The sequence below is a fragment of the Heterocephalus glaber genome, unplaced genomic scaffold (genome assembly GCF_053883595.1).
Source record: "Heterocephalus glaber isolate CG9 unplaced genomic scaffold, H.glaber_assembly_v1.0 deba00001600, whole genome shotgun sequence".
In the NCBI taxonomy this organism is placed as follows: domain Eukaryota; kingdom Metazoa; phylum Chordata; class Mammalia; order Rodentia; family Bathyergidae; genus Heterocephalus; species Heterocephalus glaber.
In genome coordinates, this window is record NW_028258372.1 from 21,548,935 (window position 1) to 21,575,822 (window position 26,888).

General features: G+C 39.5%; 1 protein-coding gene across 3 annotated transcripts in view; it reads right to left on the reverse strand.

Moving 5' to 3' along the window:
- The window catches only part of Colgalt2 (collagen beta(1-O)galactosyltransferase 2), a 106,095-nt gene extending 82,063 nt beyond the window's left edge, over positions 1 to 24,032 (reverse strand). Inside the window, exon 1 of one of the 3 annotated variants that reach the window (XM_087194428.1) lies at positions 23,916 to 24,032. Coding sequence is in view for 2 of the 3 variants with exons in the window: in XM_004862801.3 (XP_004862858.1) it covers positions 23,417 to 23,670 (254 nt within the window). In the remaining variant the exon portion in view is untranslated. Of the gene's footprint in view, positions 1 to 23,416; positions 23,791 to 23,915 lie in introns of those variants that run through there. The other 2 variants (XM_004862801.3, XM_004862800.3) reach the window with 2 other exon arrangements.
- Between the last annotated feature and the right edge of the window lie 2,856 nt (positions 24,033 to 26,888).

Here is a 26,888-nt window from a genome sequence, read left to right on the forward strand (position 1 = left end):
AAGATAAATCTCCTTTTCATACACAACATCCATTCTCTAGATTCCTGCAGGCACCAGTGGAGTTTCCAGTTACTGTAGCTTCATGAAGCAGGAAGATCTTGCAGCAGCTATGACTGGATATGAGAGGTTTCCAAATACCATATGTAGGGTCTAATTTTTATGCCTAAAAATCCACAAGGATCAGCTAATCATGGAAATGAATGTGAAAATATATATATATATATATTACTCTGACTTAAGGTGTAACTGTTATTCTACCATTTTGGAAACTCAGGCCCAGTGACCGTCAATGGCAGAATGGACTCCAGTTTCCCAACCGTTATCAGAGAGCAGATGCTGGAATGGAATCTGCTCTGCCATATAATCACAAAATGTCTCCAAACCACTCCAAAACCTTAAAAGGCACAGTGGGCAAAGGAGTTAACTGAACCTCAAAGACATCATGATGATTTAAAGACAAAGAACATGTTTTCCAAAAGGAGATTCCTGCCAGTCTCCCCCCTTCTTTTTCAAAAGAAAAAAGAAGGCCTGAGTGAAATGAGAATCACTTTAAAATGTGTCCATAAGAACAATAATTATTGTAAAGACAGACAGGAAAATTACAGAACCACTAAAAATCCTAGCCAAGAGTTGCCAAATGCCCTGCTTTTGACAAGCTCCTGGAGGAAAGGATTTCAAGGTTCCTTGGGACTCAGTCAGTGTTTGCTTCACAAGTATAGCAGCACCAACAGAATCTCCTGTCCGGATTTAGGAAACAAAACAAGTGATCATCAGCTCCTAGTAGATGAATGACAGCCATTGAGCAGGAAGCTGGCACACCCTAGAGCTAGCAGAAGCGAACACAGCAGGCCACTGGGGACAAAGGTCTGTTTTTAATTCTCAGTGGCACCATGCTGTGGCTCAACAGGGACCAGAGCTGGGAAAAGGCCTTACTTGACAGAAATCTACTAATGAAGCCAAAGGAGATCCAGGACTTTTTCTTCTTCTTCGAGAAATGATTCAAAAGTATGTTAGAAGAATGAAATCCACAGTCTCCTTAGAGCATGGCTCTACCTAGGTCAAATGCAGCACACTGTTAACAACTCCCAGTTAATGCTAGCTATACCTGTGCACGGGGCTTGTTTTGGGAGCCTGTATAATGAGTGTTGGAATTTGGACCAGATTCCATTTCAGCATGTCCTCCAACATAGTTCTCTAATGACTCGACTGAGAAAAAAAGGGGAGAGAGAGAGAGAGAGAGAGAGAGAGAACTCTACTGGAGTCCCTTCTTTTGTCTCTTTCCAGTTCACTTCCAAGTCACCAATCACCAGTTAGCTGCAAAGCTGTTTGCGGAAAATCTTTTCCTGCTTTGTCTGCTGCCATCTGCTACCCAAGAAACCCAAACAGCCTCCATATCTAGTACCACTTCTTAAGGTGCCAGCCAGTATTTCAAAAACTGACTTCCTTGTTCTAATCAGCTGTCATGCTCCTCACCATTTTAACACATAGTCAAGGCGCTCCCTTTCAGCAATGCAAGAGATGGCAACCTTCCACTCCCGCTTTGCTCTCAACGTAATTATATGCTTCTGATCAATCTGAAGTTCTCCCACTTGTCTGTTTTGTTTCAACTTTAGAGTATGAAAATCTTACATGTAAAACCTGTATGTGAGGTACAAATCAGTAGCTGTCTGGTCTACTGGTTATATGTTCTCCAACTCTTTTTTTTTTTTTTTTTGGTACTAGGGATGTTCTCCAACTCTTACATAAACCAATCATAAGTGTAACCTGATCAGTGTCATTTGTAAGGCAAATGCAAACCTTATACATTTTCTGTATTTACATTGGACTTTACTTTAGAATACTGTATTGTAATTTATAATTCTGTGATCTCCATGGAAAGTATATCAAAGGAGGAGGAAGGAAAAGAGATGAAAAGGAATAATTTTTGATCCTTTTTTCTAAGACTCCTCTTCCCCAAGGAGAAGAAAGAAAAAGGGTAACAAGGAAAGAGAGTAAGGGTCCCCAAGATAGCTCTTGCGTCTACCCTACCATGTGTTCACGGTCCTACTGTTTCTGCTGCCTCCTTTTTTAAAATGGTGGTGGCAAATTATTTTTTAAATCTACTGTCCCTACAAGTATTTATGTGAAAAAGTCTTTACTAGTATTTAAAAACACTATAAAATGTTACATAATAAATACAAACACACACACAAAAACTATTTGATCAGAGATTTTGATAGTCACTAAATCTAAATTCAACAAGTGCATGGAATCCTACAGCATCTAGGATGTTGCAGGAGAAAAATGTTTTCTTCTAAACCAAATGAAAATGTGATGATGGATCATATTTCCGAATAAATTCTTTGTTATTGAGAGAAAAAAGACTGAATCTCATTTTCATAATGAATATGGATGACTCCTTCAAACAATAAATCATACTTTGTTTTTACTGAGTCTAGTATCATGATTTACAAACTATGTATTTTTAGTATGGGTGTGGAATTCTAATAAACATTAAATTCATGAGGGAAAGCATTCCACAGAAGAGAATCCCCAATTTGCTGCTTTTGGAAAAATAACACAAGACCTTAGTTTTAATCTTAACTTTGCAACCAGAGTAGTCATTGAGGAAGAGGGAGGAAACTATTGGTTGTTTAGGGGACTTTAGTTTTATCATAAAATGTAAATAAAGTGGGATTGATGTGAAAATCCATTAAAATAACTTATTTACCCTTTCCCAAATATTAACTGAACACATTCCTACCAGTGCCTCAGTGTTCCAACCTGGGGTTACAATAGGGCCTGTCTCAAGAACCTGGTCCTGGGGCCAGAGACAGAAAGTAGGTGAGTAATTAAAAACACTTAAAAGAATGCTATGGGAGATGCATAGGAGTACACAAAAGAAATCTCAGCCCAAATTTCAGTGCCAGGATGAAGCTACCAGAAGAAGACAGGATCTGTTATGGTGGAGAGAGCTGACTGGGATCTAACAAAGAACACTTACAAAGACCCAGAGACCAGAGAGGGTTGTAACCCCATGGAAGGTAGCAGCACGAGGCATGAGGGAGGATAGCAAAAAGTGAAAACATTCTAGAGGATTAAGTAGGAAAAACTGACAGAATCTGTTATGGGGGAAATTCTATGTAAATGTCAGGTCCATAGACATTTACACTTTCTGTGTAGCCATTACAGCAGAGCTTTAACCAACCTTGGCAACCTTGGCAACCCTCCAGGTTCTCAGAGCAGTGGCTTGTCCTGAACCACTTTGCTTTCTGTGATGCTGACCTTCCAAAGCACGGGGAGGCAGCAATATACGCACTTTGGAGAGTTCTGCGGCACAAAAGTTTTTTTTATCTTTAATGAAGGAATAAGTAAATGAGTGCCTCCATGTCTTTGAACATCTTTCCTGGTAAGATAGAGGCTATTTTGCTCACTTCCCTGCATAGGTATGGATGGAACATCCTTAGTTCTGAGATCCTCACAGCAAGTTTGTAGCCTTCTGCTATGAAGTCATTCTTTTGGAAGTCAAGAAAAAAGCTGCAGGAGGAACAATGGGGCTGATGTGAAGAAGAAGGAATGCATTAGCAGTAGGTGAGAAGCCAAAGAGTTCACAGATATCCCCTGAACAGTGTAGAGGCCTCGAGAGATAAAGTAAGAAGCTATAGATGTAAAACTATGAAAAAATTTTAAGTCCCAACCATGGATGCCATAGATGTGTGTGATATTGAAATATATTAGAAATTCTGACTCATTATAATTTAATGACAGTCACTATTAACTTTAGTGAATATGCTAGTTAAAATGTCAAAGGTAATGCTACAAAAATGAATTCTTACTCCAAGCTTCAGATTGTCCATAGGCGCTTATTTATAGTGGTTTCTGAGGCCAAACACAGCGAATGAAATGTGACAAAATAGGTTTTTTTATTCACTAAATGACCCTTAATTATTAAATTTCTCTCAGAGTCAAAATGATTTACAATTTTCCACTTTGATTTCAAATTATCAGTCACTAAAACTGTTGTCATTCACTCAATTACACCAAAGATCCAGGAGGGAATCATAATGCCAGTGTGGAGAGGGACTTCTGCTATGAATCATCCAATTCTGTACAGTAACAGCAGCTGTATGGAACACTTGCAAAACATTTTATTGTGCAAAAGTGTGTGGGTGTTAAAATTCTATTTATAACAACAAATTTGGGGATGCTATGTTTTTTTCAGTAGAGAGATTGTAGTGTTAAGGCAAAATTTCATTAACTCAGAAATCAGTTTTTGTGGGGTTTGAAGCTTATATTACCTGGGGGATACCCATTTTAAGGAAAGGAACACAAAGTTCCATATGCAAGATTAAACATAAAAAGTGATTATTTTGATGTTATTTTTAAAATATAAAGTGAGTATTCATTTCAAATAAGAAAATAAAGTATAACAAATCTTGAAAAGCTGAAAAATGCCACAAACATTCACAACCTATAAAAATATTTCATGAATTAACTGCCTTCCATAAATTTACTTTCTTATATTTTTTGTTTATATGCTCTCAACTTCATAAACAAATATCTTTTTGTATGGAGAGAATGCAAACACATGTTAGTTTTTTCCAAAAGTTGACTGAAATTTTTTTTTTTTTATCAGTAACAGTTTAGAAAAATTTCAAGCCACTTCACTGTGGTGATGACAGTTTTACGTGCTGTTTCAATGGAACCGCCAGGCTGTTGGGCCACAGTGCCTTAGATTTTAACCCCAAGGGGTTAAAATATAGAAGACATGCAGGGAGGGACTTGCACATACTGTTCATGGTACTCTCATGGGCTCATTTTCTTTCAACACAGCAGTTCAGATATCACCAATTTCATGTGATTCCCACAGAAAATAAATGTGTCTGATATTCAGTTATATTCAGTACATTATCAAGTATGTTTCTAAAAGAAGTTTTCTTTTGAGCAGACATTGATGAGAACTATATGAGTCATTTAAATTTTTCATGTTTGATGATTGAGGGTATTTTCCAGAAAAAAAGGTTAAATGGTTGCTTCTCTTCTATACCTCACTTACTTCTGACACCGGCTACATAAGTAAGCCTTTTTGTACTTCAGATGAAGTGGACTCTAACAATCCACAAGGAACTATGAACCCCATTATCCTACAAACCCCAACCTACATGTATATCCAAAACACTTTTCTCTTAGCAAGATCAAGAGTGTCACACCTTACCAAGAAGTGTGGTGGAGAGGAGGTTGGCTAGAGTGAGCTCAGCCAATTTCTGATTATTTCCTTTTGCTGTTTTATCAAAACCAATGTGAAAACACTGTGATTGGCCCCCAGGAGTAGGGGAAGGGTGGTGATCAGTAAAATTCCAGCATCATTAGATCACAGTTAACCTACATTTGGCTCTGGGTCAGGCTACTACTCTGCCCTAAGCATGTGGTTCTGGAAATATCTTAATTTGTTTGAATTCCAGTTCTCCCTTTGTCAGATGAAGTTGCTACTAATACTATGTGTTTTTTTGGAGGTGCTGTGAGCTCTGAATGAGTTTATTCATGGAAACTGTTGTCATAACCTTTGGTACATAGTAAATGTTCAGTATATATTAGCTGTCACTATTAATTGAAAGGTATTATAAAATGCAGGGTGTTATACAACAAACTGGTTAGAATAATTCAGATACTAACAATGAAGACACTAAGCAGACACAGTTGTCATATATATTAACTAAAGCTGATCCTTTAAGAATAACATTAGCCTAAATTTCCATATATATTTGCAAATAAAACTCCTTTTAAAAATTATACTCAAGAGATTAAACTCCTATGGATGGCACCCCCCTATTCCTTTCTCAGTACTTTTGAGCTGGGGAGGGGGTGACCTGTTACACTCTCATATCATAGGAGGGAGAAGGAAACTTCTTTTCTAATATTAATTATCATAACTAGAGTGTTATATTTCCTTTCCTAGGAAGGACATAAATAACTCCACTCCTAGAAATCAAGGTTGCAAAACATCTACAGAAGAAAAACAAACAAGATGGAACAAATCCTAACAATAATTTCATTCATAGGAAAATTTTTCATTGCTAATAAAATGAAGGAACAGTATAAACCTTTTTGAGGCTATGCACACTCTTTACCTGGAAAATCTAAATATTTAATAAGAACAAACAGTAATGCTGCATGAAATATCTAAATGAAAAGATATGAGATATTTAAGAGCCAAATTTGACCCATAGCCCCTTAAAAATGAATATGTAATCTCTCAAAGTCATCAATTAATATGCTGGATGATTCTCTAGACAGCAGGGATCAGAATAAATCGTGAAGCTAGAAATATTTTCTGCCATTAGCAAGCAGTAAGAATGCCAAATGTACGGGAATAGAGGAAGCCTTTTGAAAAAAACAAATAGAATTCATTATAGAACCATACATCTGGTTAAAGCAAACCAGACTGTACTTGTAATTATGATCTTAGTAGATTAGACCTTGAAACATCTTGAATTTGAACTTTTGCATTTGAAAAGCTGAGGTCCTTCTCAAAGTTCCTGTAAATGTGCCTCTTCCTTCCAAAATAAATGAATTATTGCTCTCTGCTCCGATTTTTTTTGCTTCTCAGTATCTTGATCACACTATAGGAGATGAAAGGAAATAACACTTTCAGTCTTATAGGGTCTAAAGTAGCATTTGTGAGGGCTCAGGTATGACATAGAAAAAGTCCTGGCAGCTCTCTTATTTTTCCTGAAGAAGCTAGTGCTGAGCTTTGCCAAGCAGACAGCTATGACCTCACTGGTCTGAAATAATTGCTCACTGAGACTTTTCCCCAGGACAGGGCTAATGGGTTTATGCAGGAAACATAACTCCAATATTGATTTACAGGGTGTTTCTTTTAAAATCAGTAATCAGGACCCTTTGCCCATACTTGGGCTGGACAAAGTCCTCTGTTATATTAATCAATGAACTGGGGAATTTGATATAAAATAAACACGATTAAAGCTAGTTGTTTTAAATTCACATTCTTTCATGTTTAGTGACTTCATTCCTATTTTAGGAGACAAAGAAATCAAAGTCTCAAACCGTTGTAATCGATAAAGGAGATTTTAAAGGGTATAGTGTCCTCTAGCTGAGACTCAAATGTAAGCGCAAAGTGATGTAAACCCACAACAAATTGTTCTGCAGCCCAGAGCCAATCTGCAAAATCTTCTAAATCAAGATGAGAGATGCTGGGATATCAGTCAAAGAACAGGAACATCAAAGGAGGGTTGTGTTCAAATGATTTCTGTGGGAAGATGCAAAGCAGGATCCAAAACACTGAGCTGTATTTTTTCAAATTTTTGCTCAAAGTCTGAAAAAAACAATGGAAGTGCAGGAAAACAGTAAGTGCTTCATCAAAAACTCAGAGATGAATGGGTAAGATGAGCAGGTCCTTTCAACACTCTTAATCTAGGTTTAAATAAGAGAAGAGATAAATGCTGATCTGACATTGCTCAACACTCTATTAGTTCTCAGACTCACTGGGTAGTTATGTAGATATCACCTTTGTTGTTGAGATGGTATATTTAATTTTGTTATTTTCAAGTAAAGCACTCTGATTTTTTATGAGTACTACCCCAGAAATCCTGTTAGTAATGACACTGCCACCGATGACAGTAGAGCAATTTTTAAAAAGTATTTTAGGACATCCTACTGTAAAATCAGGATATAGAGGATATTCAAGTACAGAATTTACTGACCTAATGCACAAAGTTTAACAACACAGATAATGTTTATTTCCTCCAACCAGTGGTTGTTAAATTGCAGAGGTAAATAGATCGGTAAGAATTAAAATAAAAATTTACTATTGATGATATAAAAAATTGATCACATCTCACTCAAGTAGAAGCTCAAAGAATGCAGTGTCATTAAGAAGGCAATTGTGATAGAAGTCTAAAATAGCCTTAGCCATATCAACCTTCTCTGTTTGCTTCCATTAAGTAAACCCTTTCCATGATTCCTCCACTTCTCCCTTCCTCACCATCTCGACAAAGCAGCTCCTTCCTGTCATCAGGCATTGGCACCAATGGGACCTTTTCAAAAAGCATCGGGAGCTGCAGTCATATTAAAGCTTGATTGGACTGGAACACCCGGCTCCTGGGGACCTCATTCACATGACCTCAGCACGTTGATGCTGGCTGTTGGCTGCAGACCTTGATTCTTCCCATGAGGGCCTTTCCCTGGGACTGCCTGAAAGTTCCCACACTGTAGATTACAGTTCACTATTTTTAAACAGCAGACCTTTGAGGTATGGCAAAAAAAATACAGCAAGGGCCGGGGATTTAGCTCAGTGGTTCCAGTGCCTGCCTCGCTAGGGCAAGGTCCCAAATTAGATCACCGGTACCAAAAAAAAAAAAAAAAAATACAGGCAAGCTCATATTTTTATATAATATTCAATTAAAATATTATTCAATGTGCAAAAAGATATAAAGAACTTTTAAAGCTTTTTTTCTAAAGACCTTGGAAAATATTAATTTCTTTAGAGTAACAGAATACATGAAAACAATCATAAAATGATTACTGTTGTCTCTTGCACTTTTTATTTACATATTTTACTGGTTTTGTCTTACTGTCTACTTAGTTGGACATGTGCAGCACTCAAACTCTTTGAAATATCAAAGCAGGATTAATGCCAACTTCAGACTAAGCTGAGAGGAGTCTGAAGAAGTATTTGGAAGCAGGTCCCCAGACAGAATCTGCAGCCCATTTCTCTTTTAAGACAATGACATATTGCCATTCTTCTACCAAAAATGATCTCACTTGTTAGCAATAGATTCTTCAGGGATCTGGAAACGATACTGTGTTATTTTACCACCCAGAGTGAAGCTAACTACAGACTGTAGCCCTGTGTACCCTTTATCTTCCCAAAGATTAAAGGCCAAAGAAGGCAAATTTTTTTAAGTTGCCAAAAACAAAAATTATCTGTCTGGATTCTTAAAAAGCCATAATCATTTTTCTTTTTTACAAAGTGAAAGGAGAGGCAGTTCCTCCCAATTATTTGAGATGAAACAGGTGAATTTCAACTACCACCACTAAAACTAATCATTTGGACAAATAAATGTATCAATCCATAAATTAACCAAAGCCAATCTAGAAAAATGCCTCTTTGCAAACATATAAAAGAAAGCACTGAAAAAGAAAAAAATGAAGCTAAATCTATGATGTTAGTAAAAGTAGGAGTGAGATTTATTTAATATGAGAACTCAAAAATTCACTAAAGAGAAATTATGGTTTATTCACCCTCTGATCCTTTGACATCAAAACAATGAAGCATTCCTGTCAGGAAAACTATCTGCTCTGTAGCTCAAAGCTACAGAGTGCCAAGGCAATGTATTATGGAAAACTTGACAATTGATACACAGATCAGAGGAAACCACACTAAATCTCAGGATGGATGAGGTAGGCAAGGCCTTCAAAACTCATTTTACTTTGGAGAGAAACAGTTCTACTCTTAATCCATTAAAACTCATTTAGTATGATATCAGAGTAAACACCCACTAGGGTATTTTATGTTGCCATGCCTGAGCCCCAGTGTTACCAAAGCCTCCCAGAAAAATCTTTCAGAAATCAAAACAGCTGGCACTGGAGTTTAGGGACCCAAGGCAGCCAGCATACAGCTGGAATATCAACAGAGCAGCCAAGACCAGGAGGGCTGAGGGAGCAGCCACAACACAATGCTTTCTCAAGAAAATTCTCACTCAGCAGAAGGATTTGCTTTTTAATTGGTTACAGCTCAGAAAAGGAAGAGTTTGATTTTGGAGACTAAACTCACAGAACGTTAAATCAAAGACTCACCAACAGTTTTTGACAAAGGAAATTTTTGCCTTCTTGATCTTATTTTTCTATAATATATAAATTCAAAAATCAGGAAGTAAGAGATATTGGGTCTCCCAAATCTCCACTTCCTCCAGCTTTCCTTCTGGTCCTACACTCAAACATCAGCAAGGAAGTAGATGGCTCTTCCCAGCTTCATGTTACAAGATACTTTCACGGCGCTTATGCTTCTGGCCTTGGAAGCCATCTACTTCAGACCAATTTTTTAGCATCTCTACGATATAATGACACCACCGTGAAGTAAAACCTTTCCCTACAGAGTAGCTACCACTTCAGTTTAATAACCCACTGTCCTGGTGAGACTTGACTTCCAACTGCCAGGTTCTCCTAATCCCCAACATGCACAAGCTACCCTCCTGCAGTAGACTGAGCAAAATGCAGCAGCCTACAGGCTTGGCTGGCCAGTGACTTTTGTACATATCATAACATATATAATATATAACACATATATAATATATAACATATATATTATGTATAGTTTCCCATCACAATGGCAAATGTCACACTCCTATTTTTGCCTTTTCCAAAGAAAGGGGGGACTTCTAGGAAAGAGTTTGATTTACCTATTTAGTATGCATAAAAAGTCAAATATAACCACGCATCTGCAATACATATACCCATGGCTATAAATATTCTATCTCAATGTTGACAGCAGTGGTTTTCTGTTTTCAGATCTGTCATAATTCTCTGGATTTTTCTATATCTCATCACAGCTTTTTCTTTTGTTGCTATTGTTCAGGAAGAGATGGCATTTTCATTCATGTTAGAGGGCAAGAAAACTTTAAAAAATTTTATGCAGATATAAATCAATGGTCTAATCACCAAGGTTTGGGGACATGGATAAGCCAAAACTACTGAAAAAGTCAAAGCTAAGTACAAATAAAGAAAGAAAAGCTCAAAGTGCCATCTTAAATAATGTGGCAATAGATAAAGTGATTTCTCTTTCCATGGTATAAGTAGTGGAACTGCAAATATATACCATGATTATGGCTATAAAAGTTTTTTAAGATCCCTCAATCCAAAACTCACTGGACAGATGAGATGACCAAAGTAGGGCAAAGAATTTAGGAAAAACTGATAATATTCTGGTGCGTGGCAGAGACAATGTAAAAGTGCAAATGGTTAAGAAATCAGATATAACTGGTACCTAGAAGCCCTGTACAGACTTTGTTGAGTATCTCTCAGCTTTATTTCTGAGCTGAGAAGAAAACTGGGCTTCTCTGACTAAATATAAAACTATTGGGCCGCATAGAAACAAGATCAAGTTATGCTTTATGATTGGACTAAACTGACCTGATTGACCTGTTATCAACCTGGCAACATCAGTAGCAAAGTCAGGCCAAAGGACTCAAAACTTCCATGCTTCCCAGAGGAACTCTTACTAATTTGCCTCTCGTGGGGCAAGGGGAGTTCAGAAAATATTAATGCATTACTGTCCTTTCCTCTTCAGACAAGCACCAACAGTCCCCTTTTGGCTCACTTGTATTTGCACAGGCCTTACAAAAAGCTGTTAAGATTCAGAAGCATTATCAGAGAGGACTTGGCAGAATCTAATCTAATCTTCTTTGAGAGACAGAAAACTGACCCAGAAGTGGGGCTGTAACCTTCAGTTACCTGCTGGCATTGCTGCAATCTGATGCCTACGAAACGAAGATCCAGTGTGTCTTTGATGCCCAGTCAAAGCTTTGAAGCTGTGTCAAGACCACAGGACAAAGGCAGCACTGTTTGTGCAAACCAAGAAACAAAAGAAGCTAAACTCCAAACACATTAAAGTAACACAAGAAATTCAATACTCAGAGATGATTAGAAGCCCTGCATCAGTATGAAATAGAAACCCTAAAAGCAAAGCTGGGCAACACACCAAAACATATACTGCAAGAAGGGATCTTGAGCTGGCCAGAGCCTGGCCAGATGCACTCAGAAGCCTGGATACACACAGCTCCTTTATCCTAGATTCTGCTAATGAATGAGATTATGCAGTACTTGTCTTTCTATGCTTGACTTATTTCACTTAACATAATGATTTCCAGTGCCATCTACGTTGTCACAAATGACAGGATTCTATTCTTTTTCCTGGCCAAATTGTATTCCACTGTGTGTATATGTACCACATTTTCACTATCCATTTATCAGTTAGTGGACAGGTATGTTGTTTCCATTTCTTGGCTATTGTGAAAAGCACTGCAATGAATATGGGAGTGCAGATGTCTCTCAGACATACTGATTTCATTTCCTTTAAATACATACCCAGCTGTAGGACTGCTGAATTATATGGTAATTCTATTTTTATTTGTTTGAGGATGCTCATACAGTTTTCTAGAGTGGATATACTAATTTCATTCCCAACAACAGTATGCTAAGGTTTCCTTGCTCTACATCCTCACCAGCATTTGTTATCTTTGGTTTTTTTGGTAATAGCTATCCCTACTGGGGTAAGATAATATCTCATCTCCTCTGATCTCATCGTGGTTTTGATTTGCATTTCCCTGATGATTACTGATATTGAACTTTTTTTTCATGAATCCATTGGCCATTTGTATGTTTTCTTTTGAGAAGTGTTTATTTAGAGCTATTACCCATTTTTACATCAGAGTATTTTTATTTCTGCCACTTACTTTTGGAGTTTCTTGTACATTCTGGGTATCAAGTCCTTGCCAGATGTATAGCTAAAAATATTTTCTCTCATTCTATAGATTGTTTCTTCACTCTATTAATTGTGTCCTCTGAAATTAATTAATTTTTCTTCTGCAAAAGCTTTTTTAGTTTGATGTAATCCCATTTTGTTTTTATTTCCTGTGTTTTTTGGGTCTTTTCCAAAGAATTCTTGCCTATTCCAGTGTCCTGAAGCATTCCTCTTACGTTTTCCTCTAGTAGCTTCATAATTTCAGGTCTTACATTTAATTCTTTAATCCGTTTTGAGTTGATTTTTATACTGGTGAGACAAAGAGGTTTAGTTTCATGCTTCTGCATGCACCGTTTATTGAAAAGACTTTCCTTTTCCAAATGTGTGTTCTTTGCCAAAAATCATTTGACTGTAGATATGTGGGTATATTTTCTAGGCTATTTCATCCCATTCATCTATACAACAGTTTTGCATGCCAATACCATGCTGTTTTCATCAAAACTACAGCTTTCTGATATGTTTTGAAGTTAAGTAGTATAATAGCTCCTGCTTTATTCTTTTTGCTCAAGACAATCTGCCTATTTGAAGATTTTTATGGTCCCATTTAATTTTAGAATTGCTTTTTCTTGTTCTGTGGAGAATGTTTTAGCATTTTCATAGGGATGGCACTAGATCTGTACTTCTTTGGGGTAGTGCAAACATTTAACAATCTTGACTCTTACTACTCATGAACATAGGCTGTCATTCTACTTTCTTGTGTTCTCTTCAGCTAATGTCTTATAATTTTCACTGAACTGATCATTCACCTCCTTGGTTAAATTTCTTCTTCAGTATTTAGTGGGTTTTTTGTAGCTACTATAAGTGGGATTGCTCTACTAATTTCTAATTACTAATTTACTAATTAATTTCAGATCATTTGCTATTGGTATATAGCAATGGCATTGATTTTTCTATGTTGATTTTTGATCTGCAACTTTGAGGAATTCATTTATTAGTTCTACTAGCTTTTTGGTGGCTTGGAGTTTTCTACATAAAAGATCATGTCACAAACAGGGACAACTTGACTTCTTTTTCAATTTGTATCCTCTTTGTTTTTCTCTTACCTGAATGCTCTGGTGAGGACTTCTAGAACCATGTTGAATAAAAATAGTGAAAGTTGGCATTTTTGCCTTGTTCCAGATCTTATGAGAGGAAGCTTTCAGCTTTTCCCCATTCAGTATGACGTCAGGTGTTGTCTTTTTATAAGTAGCCTTTATTACGTTTAGGTATCTTCCTTCTATACCTAATTTGTTCAGTGTTTTTGTCTTGAAAGATGTTGAATATTTTCAAATACATTTTCTCTATCTTTTGAGATGACCATATGGTTTTTGTTCTGCACTTTGTTGATGTGGTGCATTACATACTTGATTTGAACCTACTGAACCAGTCTTATATCCCTGGAGTGACTCACACTTGATCACAGTGAATAATTTTTTTATTATGCTACTGTATTGAGTTTTCTAGTAATTTGTTGTTATTGTTGTTGTTGGGGTTTTTTTGGTACCGGGGATCGAACTCGGGACTTTGCACTTGCGAGGCGGTGGCAGAACTACTGAGCTAAATCTTGGCCCTAAATAGTTGTTTTTTGGGGGTTTTTTGGTACCGGGGATCAAATTTGGGTCCTTGAGCTTGCGCAGCAGGCAGTGAAACCACTGGGCTAAATCCCTGGCCCCCTCTAGTAATTTGTTGATGATTTTTTCACCTACATTTGTCAAGGACACTGACTTACATTTTCTTTCTTTTTCTTTCTTTCTTTCTTTCTTTCTCTTTCTCTCTTTCTTTCTTTCTTTCTTTTTTAGTTGTGTCCTTATCTGGTTTTAATATCAGGGTAATGCTGGCCTCATAAGATGTTTGGGAAAATTTCTTCCTCTTCTATTTTTTAATATAATTTAAGGATAACTATATTAGTTCCTCTTTAATTGTTTAGTAGAATTCAGTGGTAAAGCCATTTGGTGCTAGACTTTTATGATAGCATTTTTTTTACTGAGTCTATCTTACTACTTGATACTGATCTCTTCAGGTTTCCTACTTCTTTATGACTCAGTCTTGGTGAGGTATATATGTCTAGGAATTTGTCCAGTTCTTCTAGATTACCAAATTTGTATTTATGTGGTGTGAGCTATAATGTCCCCTTTTAATCTCTGATTTCACTATCGTCTTATCTCTCTTTTTCTTAGTCTGGCTAACAATTTGTCTATGTTGTGTATCTTTCTGTAGAAACAGCTCTTTTTTAAATTGAGCTTTTGTATTGCACTTTAGTCTCCATTTTCTTTGTTTCTGCTTGAGCTTTTACTATTTCTTTCATTCTCATTTTCGAGTTTAGTTTATTATGTTTCTAGTTCTTTGATATATAACATTTTTTAATCCACTGGTTTAAAAGTCCAGTTTTCTTGCTAAAGAGAAAGTGGTAGACTTTTCAACGTACTTTAAAATCTAACAAGATTGAGGAAGAGCAGAGACTTGCAATTTTCTATAATATTTTAGTATTCTGGCTATTTCAAGCCTTCCATGCCAACTCCACAAAATCCATCTGCAACATAAGACCCAGTCTGACTGCCTGAATGCTTTCTCACTCAACCTGCTTCTAGCAGAAAGGAAGCAGCAGCATGTGGGCTGTGTATAAGTGAGCTGCTCAATGGTGCAGGGATGACATGAAAAAAACCATGATTCCACTTGGCAGCAACTTCCCACTATGCTGGCAGGTCCAAACCATAATCGCTGTGGTGTGTGCAGCTTGCAGAGGATTATGAGGCTGGCTGGCAACCAAGAAACTAAAAAGCCATCTATTGGTCCAGCAAGAGACTCCTTCATGTTGGGAATGCCAGGGCCCCAAATGTCCACAAACACATTTTTCACAGATATCCCAGTAATTTAAGTTTTGCTGTTAATGTCTAGAAAGTTCTGTCTCTCCCAAGGCCTTGAAGAGCAGGAATTTCTCACTTAACACAGTTCTTGGGGAGAATATGAATAAATTCATATCTACTGATTCTTGTTTCTTAGAGTCACATCTGTCACCTGTGAGAATAATAACTTACCAGTGCCCACTGCCCTCCCTCTCTCCAAAAGTTGTACAATCACTCTCAGAAGGAAAAGAGACTGAGAGGAATCCTATACTGTCCTAAGAATCCTACTGTCTAAAATGCACTTTGAGCTTCCTTCATGAGTTTCGGGGGTCTGGCAGCAAAAATAGAGAAAGCTCCATTTAATTAATCTCCTCTCTCCAGCCAGTTACACATCCTTAAGTAGACCTTTCAGTCATTAAACCTAGAAGAAAATGAACTATTCTAATACATCCAATGTGCCAAACCAGGCATTCATGAAAATGCTGCAAGAGAAGAAGCCTATCTCCAGACTCGTTTCTGCCATATTCTTGGGAGCATACAACTCAGGATCATTACTTATATTATTCATGGCTCTGAAATGCACACCCTCTAGAAGATCTTTAAACATTCCCAGGAAGGGAAGGGGTTATTTTGCACTATGTTTGCAGAGAAACAAAATCTCAACAAGATAGGCTAGGCCTCAGCTTGTGAGTTTGATAAACTAAAATAGTAATAATAATAGCTACTGCTTCACTTCAATGAAACTTGTTACTAAGTCAAATCTTCGGTCCTAACAGGATGCCATGAAGCTATTATTTCCGTACATATGGTGCTGCTGAAGAGGAAAAGAAATGTCCTCCAGCCAAATCGAAAGCTTGATTCATGAAGGAGACTTGGCTAGTGCCACCAACCACAAATAGAAATGAATGGCAGGAAGTTCCAGTGAACTGATTGTAGATACTCTGTGTATATCCCACATGACTTTTCAGTTATTACCTATAACTAGATCCTTTTTTGTTCTTACTTTTATGAACATTAACACACAGCTTTTCTACCAGAGGAATGGAGAACAGAAGCAAAAGTAATCTAATCCAGATCCTGTTACCACTAGATCACTTGCTGGCAGCTTGCCAAGGCTGCTAGCTCTCCAAGGGGATATCACAGTACATGGGTCCTAGGGCTCCTAAAGCAGGCTGAGGAGAGACCAGACATCAGGATTCGGGTAAGTCAAGTTAAAGAGACAACAGAGCAATTTGCAAGCACACACAGTGTGGCCTCAGTGGGGACCTGGCGGGACAAAGACCAGGACAAAGGGGCTACTCAGCCCCAACAACAGTCGCTGTGTACAATGCAAGCCCGGCAAGGTCAGGTGCTGGTTACACAGGCACGTTTCCTGTGTGAACAGTTATCAAGTTAAACACTGATGATGTGCACTTTTGATATATACTACACTTTATCAAGAAGTAATGTAAAAAGGGAGCATAGGGCCAGAGTCTCTACAGGTCAGAGAGACAAGGACAAAAGAGCAAGATGGGGGTTATCAGAGAAGTGTTCAGAGTAACTACCTGCAACAGGTGCTATATGAAGCTGGCTCTTACCATGTCACCCAGGGCATGGGTGTGGCAGTGTTTAAAGAACTTGACACATAGAGGCAGGTTTAAAAATATTACACTTGTGCAGAACAAGACATATAAAACACTCATATTTGAGTCAGACTGAAAGCTAGCTAGCTAGATAGATAGAGAAAGTTCATAGGAGAATAAACAGGAAACTAATCATTGATCCCTTTTTGCAGGTGGTATGGAGTAGATGGGAGACTTACTTTCATCAGAGTCCCATTCATACTGTTAGATTCTTTTAAGTTATGAGAGGATATTGTTTCTTCAATTTAAAACATGAAAAGTCAGGCAGGAAAATTCTTGAATTATATTACTATGAAATAAATCTACAAGGACCCTAAGGGATTTAAATTCTTTTAAATCAACAATCTTTGAAATGTTAACAATGTAGGTACAATTAAATGAATAACTCACTCCTTTGAAATAAAACGTCAAGACATACAATAAACACATTTCATAACTTCGGATGAATAATAGCTATGACTTAAATGCATACAGTGAAACTTCTTCATAACATGTTAACTGGGGAATAATCTAACAACCATACTATAGGTTAACAGTTTTCTCTCAGACTTTACTGAATATTGTTGTTCTATGAAGAAACTTTCTGGAACAAGCCTTGTAATTGTCCTACTATAGCTCCTATAAAAGCCTTATAATGGTCCTACTATACTGTGCTGTACACTTGGAGACTGCCACACAGTGATACAGCCCCATGTGCACATTTAAGTGTTGGAAAAAGGACCAAGGCACAACCAGCAGCATTCCTGCTTACAAAGTGCTCATTGTTCATTCCCACACCCACCAGAGACAGCCAAGCAAGAGGACCACAAGAAGCACATGCTATGTACCTGGTGTCATAAGGAAGTTTACGTGGGGGAATTGCTTGAATAAAGGACCTCAAGACAAATCTATTAAACCAAACTCTGCTTAGAATAACTGGCATGCTCCTGAGATGAAGAGGGATTTTTTTCTAAAATAAGCAATGTTAAAACAGCCACCCAGGATTTAAAATCTAGAAATCAGTCACCTAGAGCCAACATTTTTCACTCTATAATTTATTGGGAGAAATTCCTTAACTGTTTCGTGCTTTGAATTCATCATTCATGGAACTCAATAAAATAGAACAAGGACAATGAGGCATCCTTTCTAATTCTGCAGGCAATTTGCCATGACTGTAACAATAGGATTGTTGATCTTTATTAGTCACTTCGGTTTTTACCTAAAGGACATATAAAATTATAAAGTCCAATCATCATTTGAAATTGGAGGGGGAGTTGAGGGGGGAGAGTTGACAGTTTTCTCCAATTGTTGTAAAGAAAAGTTGAGTTTGGGGCAAAGCAAATTTAACACCCAGTAATTTCAAAAGCTTAAAAATAGACTGTGCTTTCCAATATGAACCCAAATTTCAGCTAATATTTGTAGGAAAAGTGCTGCTTTCATCATTTACCACTAACAATACAAGAGAAATTGCTTTCTGTTGCTATGTAGCAATGACCATAGCAAGTGGCCTGCATATTTATGGACAACCCCCATATTTAGGCTCATTATGTTCCTATGAAATCTACTAAATTAGAATTCATTAACTAGAAAGTGCCTGAGCTAAGTGATGAAATGGTCAAGACAGCAGAATGCAATCACTGAGTCCCTGGAATCATTCAAGCAGAAGTGACAGTTCTCATTTGATACACTGGTGCTCTTATCTGCCCAAGATGGGTCAACTGACAGAAGCAAAAACTAGAACTAATTGGCTCTTTCCTGATCCTAAACAGTGCTTAGTCTGGGACATTAGCTGCCTCAGTCCACATCCTAGCTCCCTGAGCACTAATCTTCTGACCTAGGCCAAGTCATTTATATTCTCCATGCCTCAGTTTCCTCCTGAGTAAAGTGGAGACACCTTCCCCCCAGAGCTGCTGTTTGGAGTCAATCAGTTATCAACCAAAGTACTTGGAACAGGGCCTCAATAAATGTTAGTTTTCACTATGCTGATATTTTTGTGTTGGAAGGAAGAAAATAAATGGAATTCCTTGTCAATGACTTTTATGTTGTATTTCATTTCATTAATATGTACTAGTTGTACATATTAGTAGAGTTTAGTGTGTTTTTTAAAAACTTCATTTCAAAAGAGAAAGGGAAAGAAGATGAAACAAAAAAAGAAGATAAAAAATAGTAAATCACTTATTTAGTAGCATTTATGTAACAGACATGATCTCATTAATTTGTTCCAATCTGAGATAGTTATTAGTCACGTTCAGATGAGGAAGCGGATCTTTAATGTTCACTGATGTGCTCATAATCATACAGATGATTTGCGTCTACATCTATCTGACTTTAAGCTTACCTGCCCCTTTCTCCAGGGGGCAGAAAAATAAAGGAGGGGAAAGATGAGGAAAGTAAAATGAAAGTGAGAAGGGGACTAAAGAATCAGTACTTTTTCAGCCACAAGCTGAAACTTCTATCCATTCGGATAATATGCAGCATTCAATAACAAGACTGTGATAACATGGGACATCATTTTCACCTCTGGTGCTAAAACTATCATTACTAGTAGTTTGGAGCATTTTATAAACCTGGTTAAACCAAAATGCTACTGGTTGGTCAATAAAATGTGGAGATATAGTCAAGATAATTTCCCCCAAATGAAGGCTAAAGTATGTGCAAAATGTCGGAACGAGCACCCCCTAACAGAAATGCATCAGTTTTTATGTTTATGTCAACAGAATATCATCGCGTGCTTTAAAAAGCCATAAATGGCTCCCAATGCAGCATAATACTTTTCAAAAACTCAAAAGAAAAGCCCAAATCATTCTGTAACTACATAGCAGTTATTGCCTATGACTGCACAGACTGTGTCAATCTAACTGTCTTCCCACAAGCAACAGCAGGCTCTCCACATGACAAAACTTAATGTTCCTTTAGGGCCAAGTGTTTTTCCTTGTGTCCTGCTCCATTTCTCACTACCACTGTACATGGTCCTTCTCCCCTATAGCTTTGAAAAGAGGGATGAGCTCAGCCTTCCCTCTAACGTTAAGGCCACTTGTTCATAGCTCCACGAATGACACAGAACCATTGAAGTATACTGCCGCATGCTACAATGCCTCATAGCACCCTTCATTTCAGCAGAGTGGTGATTCCCATGAATTCAGTGCATGCTTTCTTTAGTTAGTGCACAAGAGAACATCTTCCTTTGTTTCTTATCACAGCGTTGTGATATTTAGAGAAAACAGCTTAGAGGATTTTCGGTAAATGTAAAAAGTGTTTCTTTTTGCTGATATGTATTTTCTCTAAATATAAACTTTCCTTTATTCAACCTAATCTAAAAAAAAATCCTTGATGGTGAGATAACTGCACTCATTCTGACAGTGGAATCTTAGATCACTTTTTGGCACTTGTCCCACCTGTATGTACAGATGCAGACCTGACCTAGAACTTTAGGTAAGAAAAAAATCATATCCCAGGAAAGCTGGCATATGATCCGCAAGCCAGGTCTCTCAATGATCCTCTGAGCTAAGGAAAAAAAGTCAAGATCTAGGAAAGAAGTCTTAGTACTGGGCGATCCTCCAGCCATTGGTAGAGGATAACTGAATGAACAAGAGAAAGAGTCTGGGCAGAGTGAGTGATTGAGGTAAGATTCGGGGGAAGCTGGAACCCAGATTCTATTCTTAATGATGCCTGTTTGTAAAGTTCTCAGTAGCTCAAGGGCATTTTTTGTTTAAATTTAAATTTTTTTTTTTTTTTTTTTTTTTGGTATCAGGGATTGAACTCAGGACCTTGTGCTTGTGAGACAGGCAGCAGCACCACTGAGCTATATCCCTGGCCCCTCACAGGCATTTTTTGACATTGGTGTGTTCTGGCTTTGCAGAGTCAATAGCCAGTTTGGGCTTTGAATACCGAATAGATCTTGGGTTAAAGAAAGTAGGGCTAAGCAACTCGCAAAGACCTTTCAACTAACTATAACCTCCTAAACTGGAAGGTGACATCCTAATAGCCTTCCCAGCCAAATACTCTTCTAGCACCAGTCTAGAAGTCACCATTTCCAGGGAGACTATTGTGGTAAAATACAAGAACTTTGGAGACCCTCATTAGCTCTGTCACCAACTTTATTTTCCCAGAGTGGAAACTCTGGTTCATGCCCCCATCATCACATTTGGCCTCGTTCCTTTCCAGGTTTTCGTTGATTTCTACTCGTCCTTTAAAATTCAGTTCAAACTAAGTATCAGTTCCTCCAGACACCTAGCATGACCCCACATATGCTCCAGTTGTGATTTAGAAATCCTTTGGTTGTCTCCTAAACCTTTTAAATGCCATTCAGATCACATTACACTGTCTAGGAAAAAGAGCCAAGTTTGTCAATCAGGAGCCCTACTTTGTTCAACTTTTAAAGAGATTGAATAAAGTACTTTAAGAGCTGGAGGGCACAATTTGAAAACTGGCATTTTCTGTTATTACCTAATAAATTATACAGAGTTTCTAATACAGAATCAAGAGTTTTCAAAGAAGAATCTTTAGTGACTAATGCAGGAGTTGCCCACAGCCTTATCCCAAGCATTGGGTTGGTCATAAAGGATGAAGTACAGGTGACAAGGACCATGAATGAAGGTAAAGGAAAATAAACCTCAAAGGTCTATGCAGAATTGGAATGCTGCCCACCTAAATACAACACCAATGTACACATTACCTGGACTATCGCGCAATTTAGGATGTACATTCATTGCCGGTTGATTCTAATCATATCACAAAAATCTCTGGAATTCAAGAACTGGAAAGAATTTTTAACTCTCCTATATTCCAGTTGCCCCATTTTACTGATGAAGAAAATTGATATCTACATATGTCACACAATCTGATCCAAATTACATATTGAACTATTTATTGACAAACAGTTCAATTCTCCTAATTTGTAACTTACAGGTTTGTATAAATTTCACTTATATCATGTACCTGCTGCTTCTACATTTTTAGGAGTCTGTTAGGGACAAAGTTGGGATCAGGTTCCAGTCTTGCCTTTTTTGTTTGTTTGTTTGTTTTTTGATACAGGGGATCGAACTCAGGACCTTGCGTTTGGGAGGCAGGTGCATCGTCACAGAGCTAAATCCCCGACCCCAGTCTTACCATTTATTGATTCTGTGACCTGAAGTTGAGTTTTCAAACTGATCCAAATCCCAGTTCCTTTCTTTGTAAAATAAAGATCACAGTCTTTCTCTTAAAAGTTTACTGTGTAATAAAAGAGCTAATATCTGTAAATTGGGTGGCAAAAACATATGCCTGGTGACCACCTCCCCACTTACTAACCTTTTATAGCAAATACTGTAAAGTTTTGAAAAACTAGTGCATAAAAACCGAGGCCATAGTGTAAAACTTCTCTTTCAAAAAAAAAAATGGCACTTTAAGAACTGGCATTTTTGAAATTTTCTTTGCATGGAAGTGGTTAAAAAATCACTTTTCTGGTTTAAAACCCGGTTGCCCCAGTGGGCCCGCTTTCCACACAGCACGCCCTTCTCCGTGGAGGCAGTCACGTATCGGTGGCTCGGAGTGAAGCAGTGTAAGGCACAGAGCTGTACTATATCACTTGTTTGCTTTTGCACCTCTGCACCACTCTGACCAGGTACCATCAGGCAGCCAATTCCAGCTACTGCCTTTATCCTTGCTCCTTCCTGGCTCTGTCCCCACCGCTGCTTTAAGGACATATCCTTAAACTGTCGTCTTCTGGTATTTGGGTTTACAAAAGGTGCGAGATTTGACTGAGTTCTACAGGTGGAGCAGGCAGCTACTCTCACCGATCTCCCGAGCCTCCACGCAGCAAACACTGGAACTAGACCCAGAAGTCTCTCCTCTGGGACAAAACTTGGCTGTTTAAGCTTCCCGAGGCGGCTCCGCGGCGCCCGGGACACAGTAGCCCAGGCGCTCCGCGCGGTTCGCGTCTGACGTAGAGAAGGCGCCCCTGGAGGACGCACCGAGGGGCACAGCCTGGGGCGCCCGGAGACGGGCCCGCGGCGGGAGTGTGGTCGGGCAGCTCCGCGGGGCTCCATCTCTGGGTCTAGCTCCTCCTTCTGTTCCCAGGAGAACCTGAGCCACTTTCCCAGCCTCGGAGGCCGGCCCAGGGTCCCGGCCCCGCCGTCAGCTCAGGGCACTGAACGCCAGCCCACGCTCTGCGGACCCTCGCCTGCCGAAGTTGTGTTCCGCAGAAGCAGACCGCCACAGGGACCCTACCCTGAACTCCAGGGCTTTGGGGAAAACCTCGAGAGTTAAAAGGGAGGAAATCCCAAGTCTTCCCAAGCCCCTAGTGAGGGATGGCGGAATGAGAAGGGACAAGGCCACCCAATCCGTACACCCCTACTAGCCCGGCTTCTCTCGTCTGCACCCGGCGCGCACGCAGACCGGCGCGTCCTTCCCCAGAACCAGCGCGGGCGGCGAGGGGTGTGCGCCCCCCCCCCGGTGCCCTCCGCGGTACCGCACCCGGCAGCGGCCCCGTCGCTCACCAGATGGCCGTCCTGCTCTTGGGGTAGTCCAGCCGCTCCAGGCAGCCGAGGAAGTGAGGCAGCGTGTGCGCAGCGTTGCGGGCGAGGATGGCCACCAGCACCGTGGGTCTCTGCAGGGGCGACTCTGGCAAAACCGCCTCCTCGTGCTCTGAGTCCGGCTCAGCGGTCAAGTGCGCCCGGCAGCCGCCGCGGAGCAGGGCCGAGGACAGAAGCAGCAGCGAGCAGGCGAGGGTGGCGGCGGGGCGCGCAGCCATGTTCCGGCTGGGGCGCGCGGCGGGGAGGTTCTGCAGCCAGCGCCGAGCCCGGCGCCCAGGGGGCCCCGAGGCCGGCGGGGAGGGCTGCGGCGGCTCCGGGAGAGCGAGGAGGCTACCCAGGGATGCGGCTGAGCCCGCCGGCCGCGCGCGCGCGCGCTCGCGCGCTGGCACCGAGACCTGCAGCGCTCAGGACCCTCACGCCACCGCCGCACCGCCCCGGGCCTCGCGCCGCGCGCACCGCGTACCTGCCGCTGCCTGTGCTCCTCTGAGGCTGGGGTTCGCGGTCAGTAGTGGCCGTGAGGCTGTCTGGAGCCCTGCGGAAAGTTCCTCTAGCGCAGGCTGAGCTTGTACAGCTGAGGTCTGTGGCTTTCCCCAGACCTGCGAGGTGTGGCCCTGTCTGCCAATGCGTGCCTGTGTGTGTGTGCCTGTGTGTGTGTGTGTGTGTGTGTGTGTGTGTACATAACGGTACAACCTCAAGAAAATTTATTCTGCTCTTGCAAACCGCAGTCTGAGGTCCTTCACAATGATGCAATGAATCCAATTTTTCATAATGCAGCTATTGACAATGAGTAGAATTCTAAAATGGAAAGTCACTCCAACTATTTATGACTACAATAAACAATTTTTTAACTACTTCAAAGGCAGAATGTTTGCATTTCCAAAGACGCTCAACTTCTCCTAATATTCATTCCTGACTGAGTAAACACTCAATAACACCAAATTTGAAGATTTGTACAACAATTTTAAAGTCAAATCAGACCTCTGCAAATAAACAAAGTACTTATGGATACTTGCTAAGCCACTCCACCTTAGGCTGGTTGTGAAAGAAGAGATTCACTTGAGATGGTTTTCTTTTTACTTAATGACCCAATTAACAGAAAGTAATGAAGAAATGGAAAATTCATGCATTTTGGATTGTAGACGAGAAAAAAGAGAAGAAAGGGATGAAGGAAGAACACCATTAGCAGGTAAAATGAAATTGTGAGAACGCATTTCTGGTGGATAAAGAAGGGAGTAATGAAACGTGAAGCTCCTTTGTGAAATCATGTGGCCTTTGACCTCTTAAATGTGCAGGATGATTTGGTCCCACCCACACCACACTGGTCCATGACCCCCAGTCCCAGTGCTGCTTCAGCGGTGTCCAACAGTCTTTACTAGTTGTGTCAGAACTTCTTTGCAACTCTTGGAAGCCTTACCTTCTCCTTTGGCCCTCTTTCTCCCTTGGAAAACCATGACACCCTTATGCCCCTGTCTCTAACCAGCATCCCTACAGTTCACTACCTAGTTGCAGATTCCTGGTCACTACAGGGTCTTTGATCCCCTCTGCTCTTCTTCCAGGTCTGGATTTGTCTTCATCATTGCTCTCCACAAAATCTTCAGCTGGTGCTTTTCTATCCACTCCTTCTTTCAGTCTAAAATGCTAGTCAGTCCTCTCTCATCTGTGGAAAAGTTTTCTTAAAAAATGTATGTGTCCTTCTAGGGATCATCTCTCTTGCCCAAGCTGCTTGAGGGGTTTACACTCCCTCTCTCCACTTATCTGCCATCTCTCCCACCGCTTGCAATGTGGCTTGCCCTCTCTCCACTGAGACTGTCCTGGCAAACCGCACCAATGACTTCAGTACTGGTGAATTCTTGCCTTCCCTGACCTCTGTTACATAACCTCTCTGCGTTGATTTCCTCTGATTCTACTTTTCTGCCCCTTCCTTGAATAGTCCTTTCATCAGGTGCTACTCTTCTGGTCTTTGTGGCCTCCTAGGATAATTTTATCCTCTAAATCTATCTTTCCTGTCCCAACTTCTTCTCCCATATTCATACTTTTATATCTAACAGACAGAAATATTTCTGCTCTCAAGGGGCTCACAGTCCTGCCAAGGATGCTGAGTTAAACATCTGTTAGAAGAACCAGGACTGAAGTGTGAACCAGCTACAAGAGAGAGAAGATAAAGGCATGATCACTTCTACTGGGGTAATGGGGATGAAGGGACTATTAGATGGATTCTACAGACAAATCTTACATTGTTTTGTCTTCTTGTTTGTTTATCCTTTCTTGGCCTGAGTCCTACTCAACTTTCTTTTTTTTTCCCATTAAGTTTATTGGTACATTTTTGGTATAAAATACAGTTACATTCATCATTGGGAGCTTGTACCTTTACATGAGTTTCTTGGTTCTTATTTTTTTCCCCTTCCCTTGCCCTCCCTTCACCCCCTCCACCCTTCCCTATTTGCAAAGACCTTGTTTACATTTTTTTTTCTTCTTTTCATATTTTTCCCCTTCCCTTATTTCCCTTCCCCTACTCCTCCCAATTCCCCTGGTCTTTTAGACCTTTTCTTCCTGTTACACAATATCAGTTATACATTTTTTAAATTACAATATTAAGATCTAGGAGACATTACCACAGATTTTACAGAGTTTAAAAGGATATAGAAAGCATATTACAAAAATCTTTTTTGAAATAAATTTGACAACTTCTTAAGAAGTACCTTGGAAGACAAATTAATGAAATTAACTCTGGAGGAAATATAAAATTTGAATAGCACCTATTAAAGAAAGTATATTCCTAGCTTGCAAACCCTACCTATATGACAATAGCAGGCTCATAAACATTTTAACTGATAAATTATATCAAACAATTAAAGCAAAAAAAAGAAGGAACACTTCTCCCCTCATTTTAGGAACTCAACATTGTGCTAATCCTAAAACTGGATAAAGATAATACAAGAAAAAAGTATGAACATAGATAGAAATTTGTTTAACAAAACAAACTATTGGAAGTCAGATCTGGCAGGATGTAGAAAGTGGTTTTGTTATAGGGATGGCAGTGTTGGTTCAGCATTGGAAGATCCACCCCTAAAAGTCATCATTTTAACAGAGGAAAGGAAAAAGCCATATGATCCTGTCAGTGGTTGGAGAAAAAGTATTGGACTAAATTCTGCAGCTGTTCATGGTAAAAGCTATCAGGAGCCTAGAAGTAGAACAGAAACTTCTCAACAGATTAAGGACATGTACTCCATACTTCTAGTGCCTACTCAACTTTCAAGACTGAGATCCCCACACTAGGAATAGGAGAAAACCAAAGGTCTAAAATTCATTATTTCTTCACTTTACTGCAAACAGAAAGAGTTTGGAGCTAAGAAAGCATATTTCTATCTGCTTTTCCTTGTGTTTTCTTAAATCAGTGGCTGATTGAGCTCATGTTTTTAAGGAATGAAGAAACACC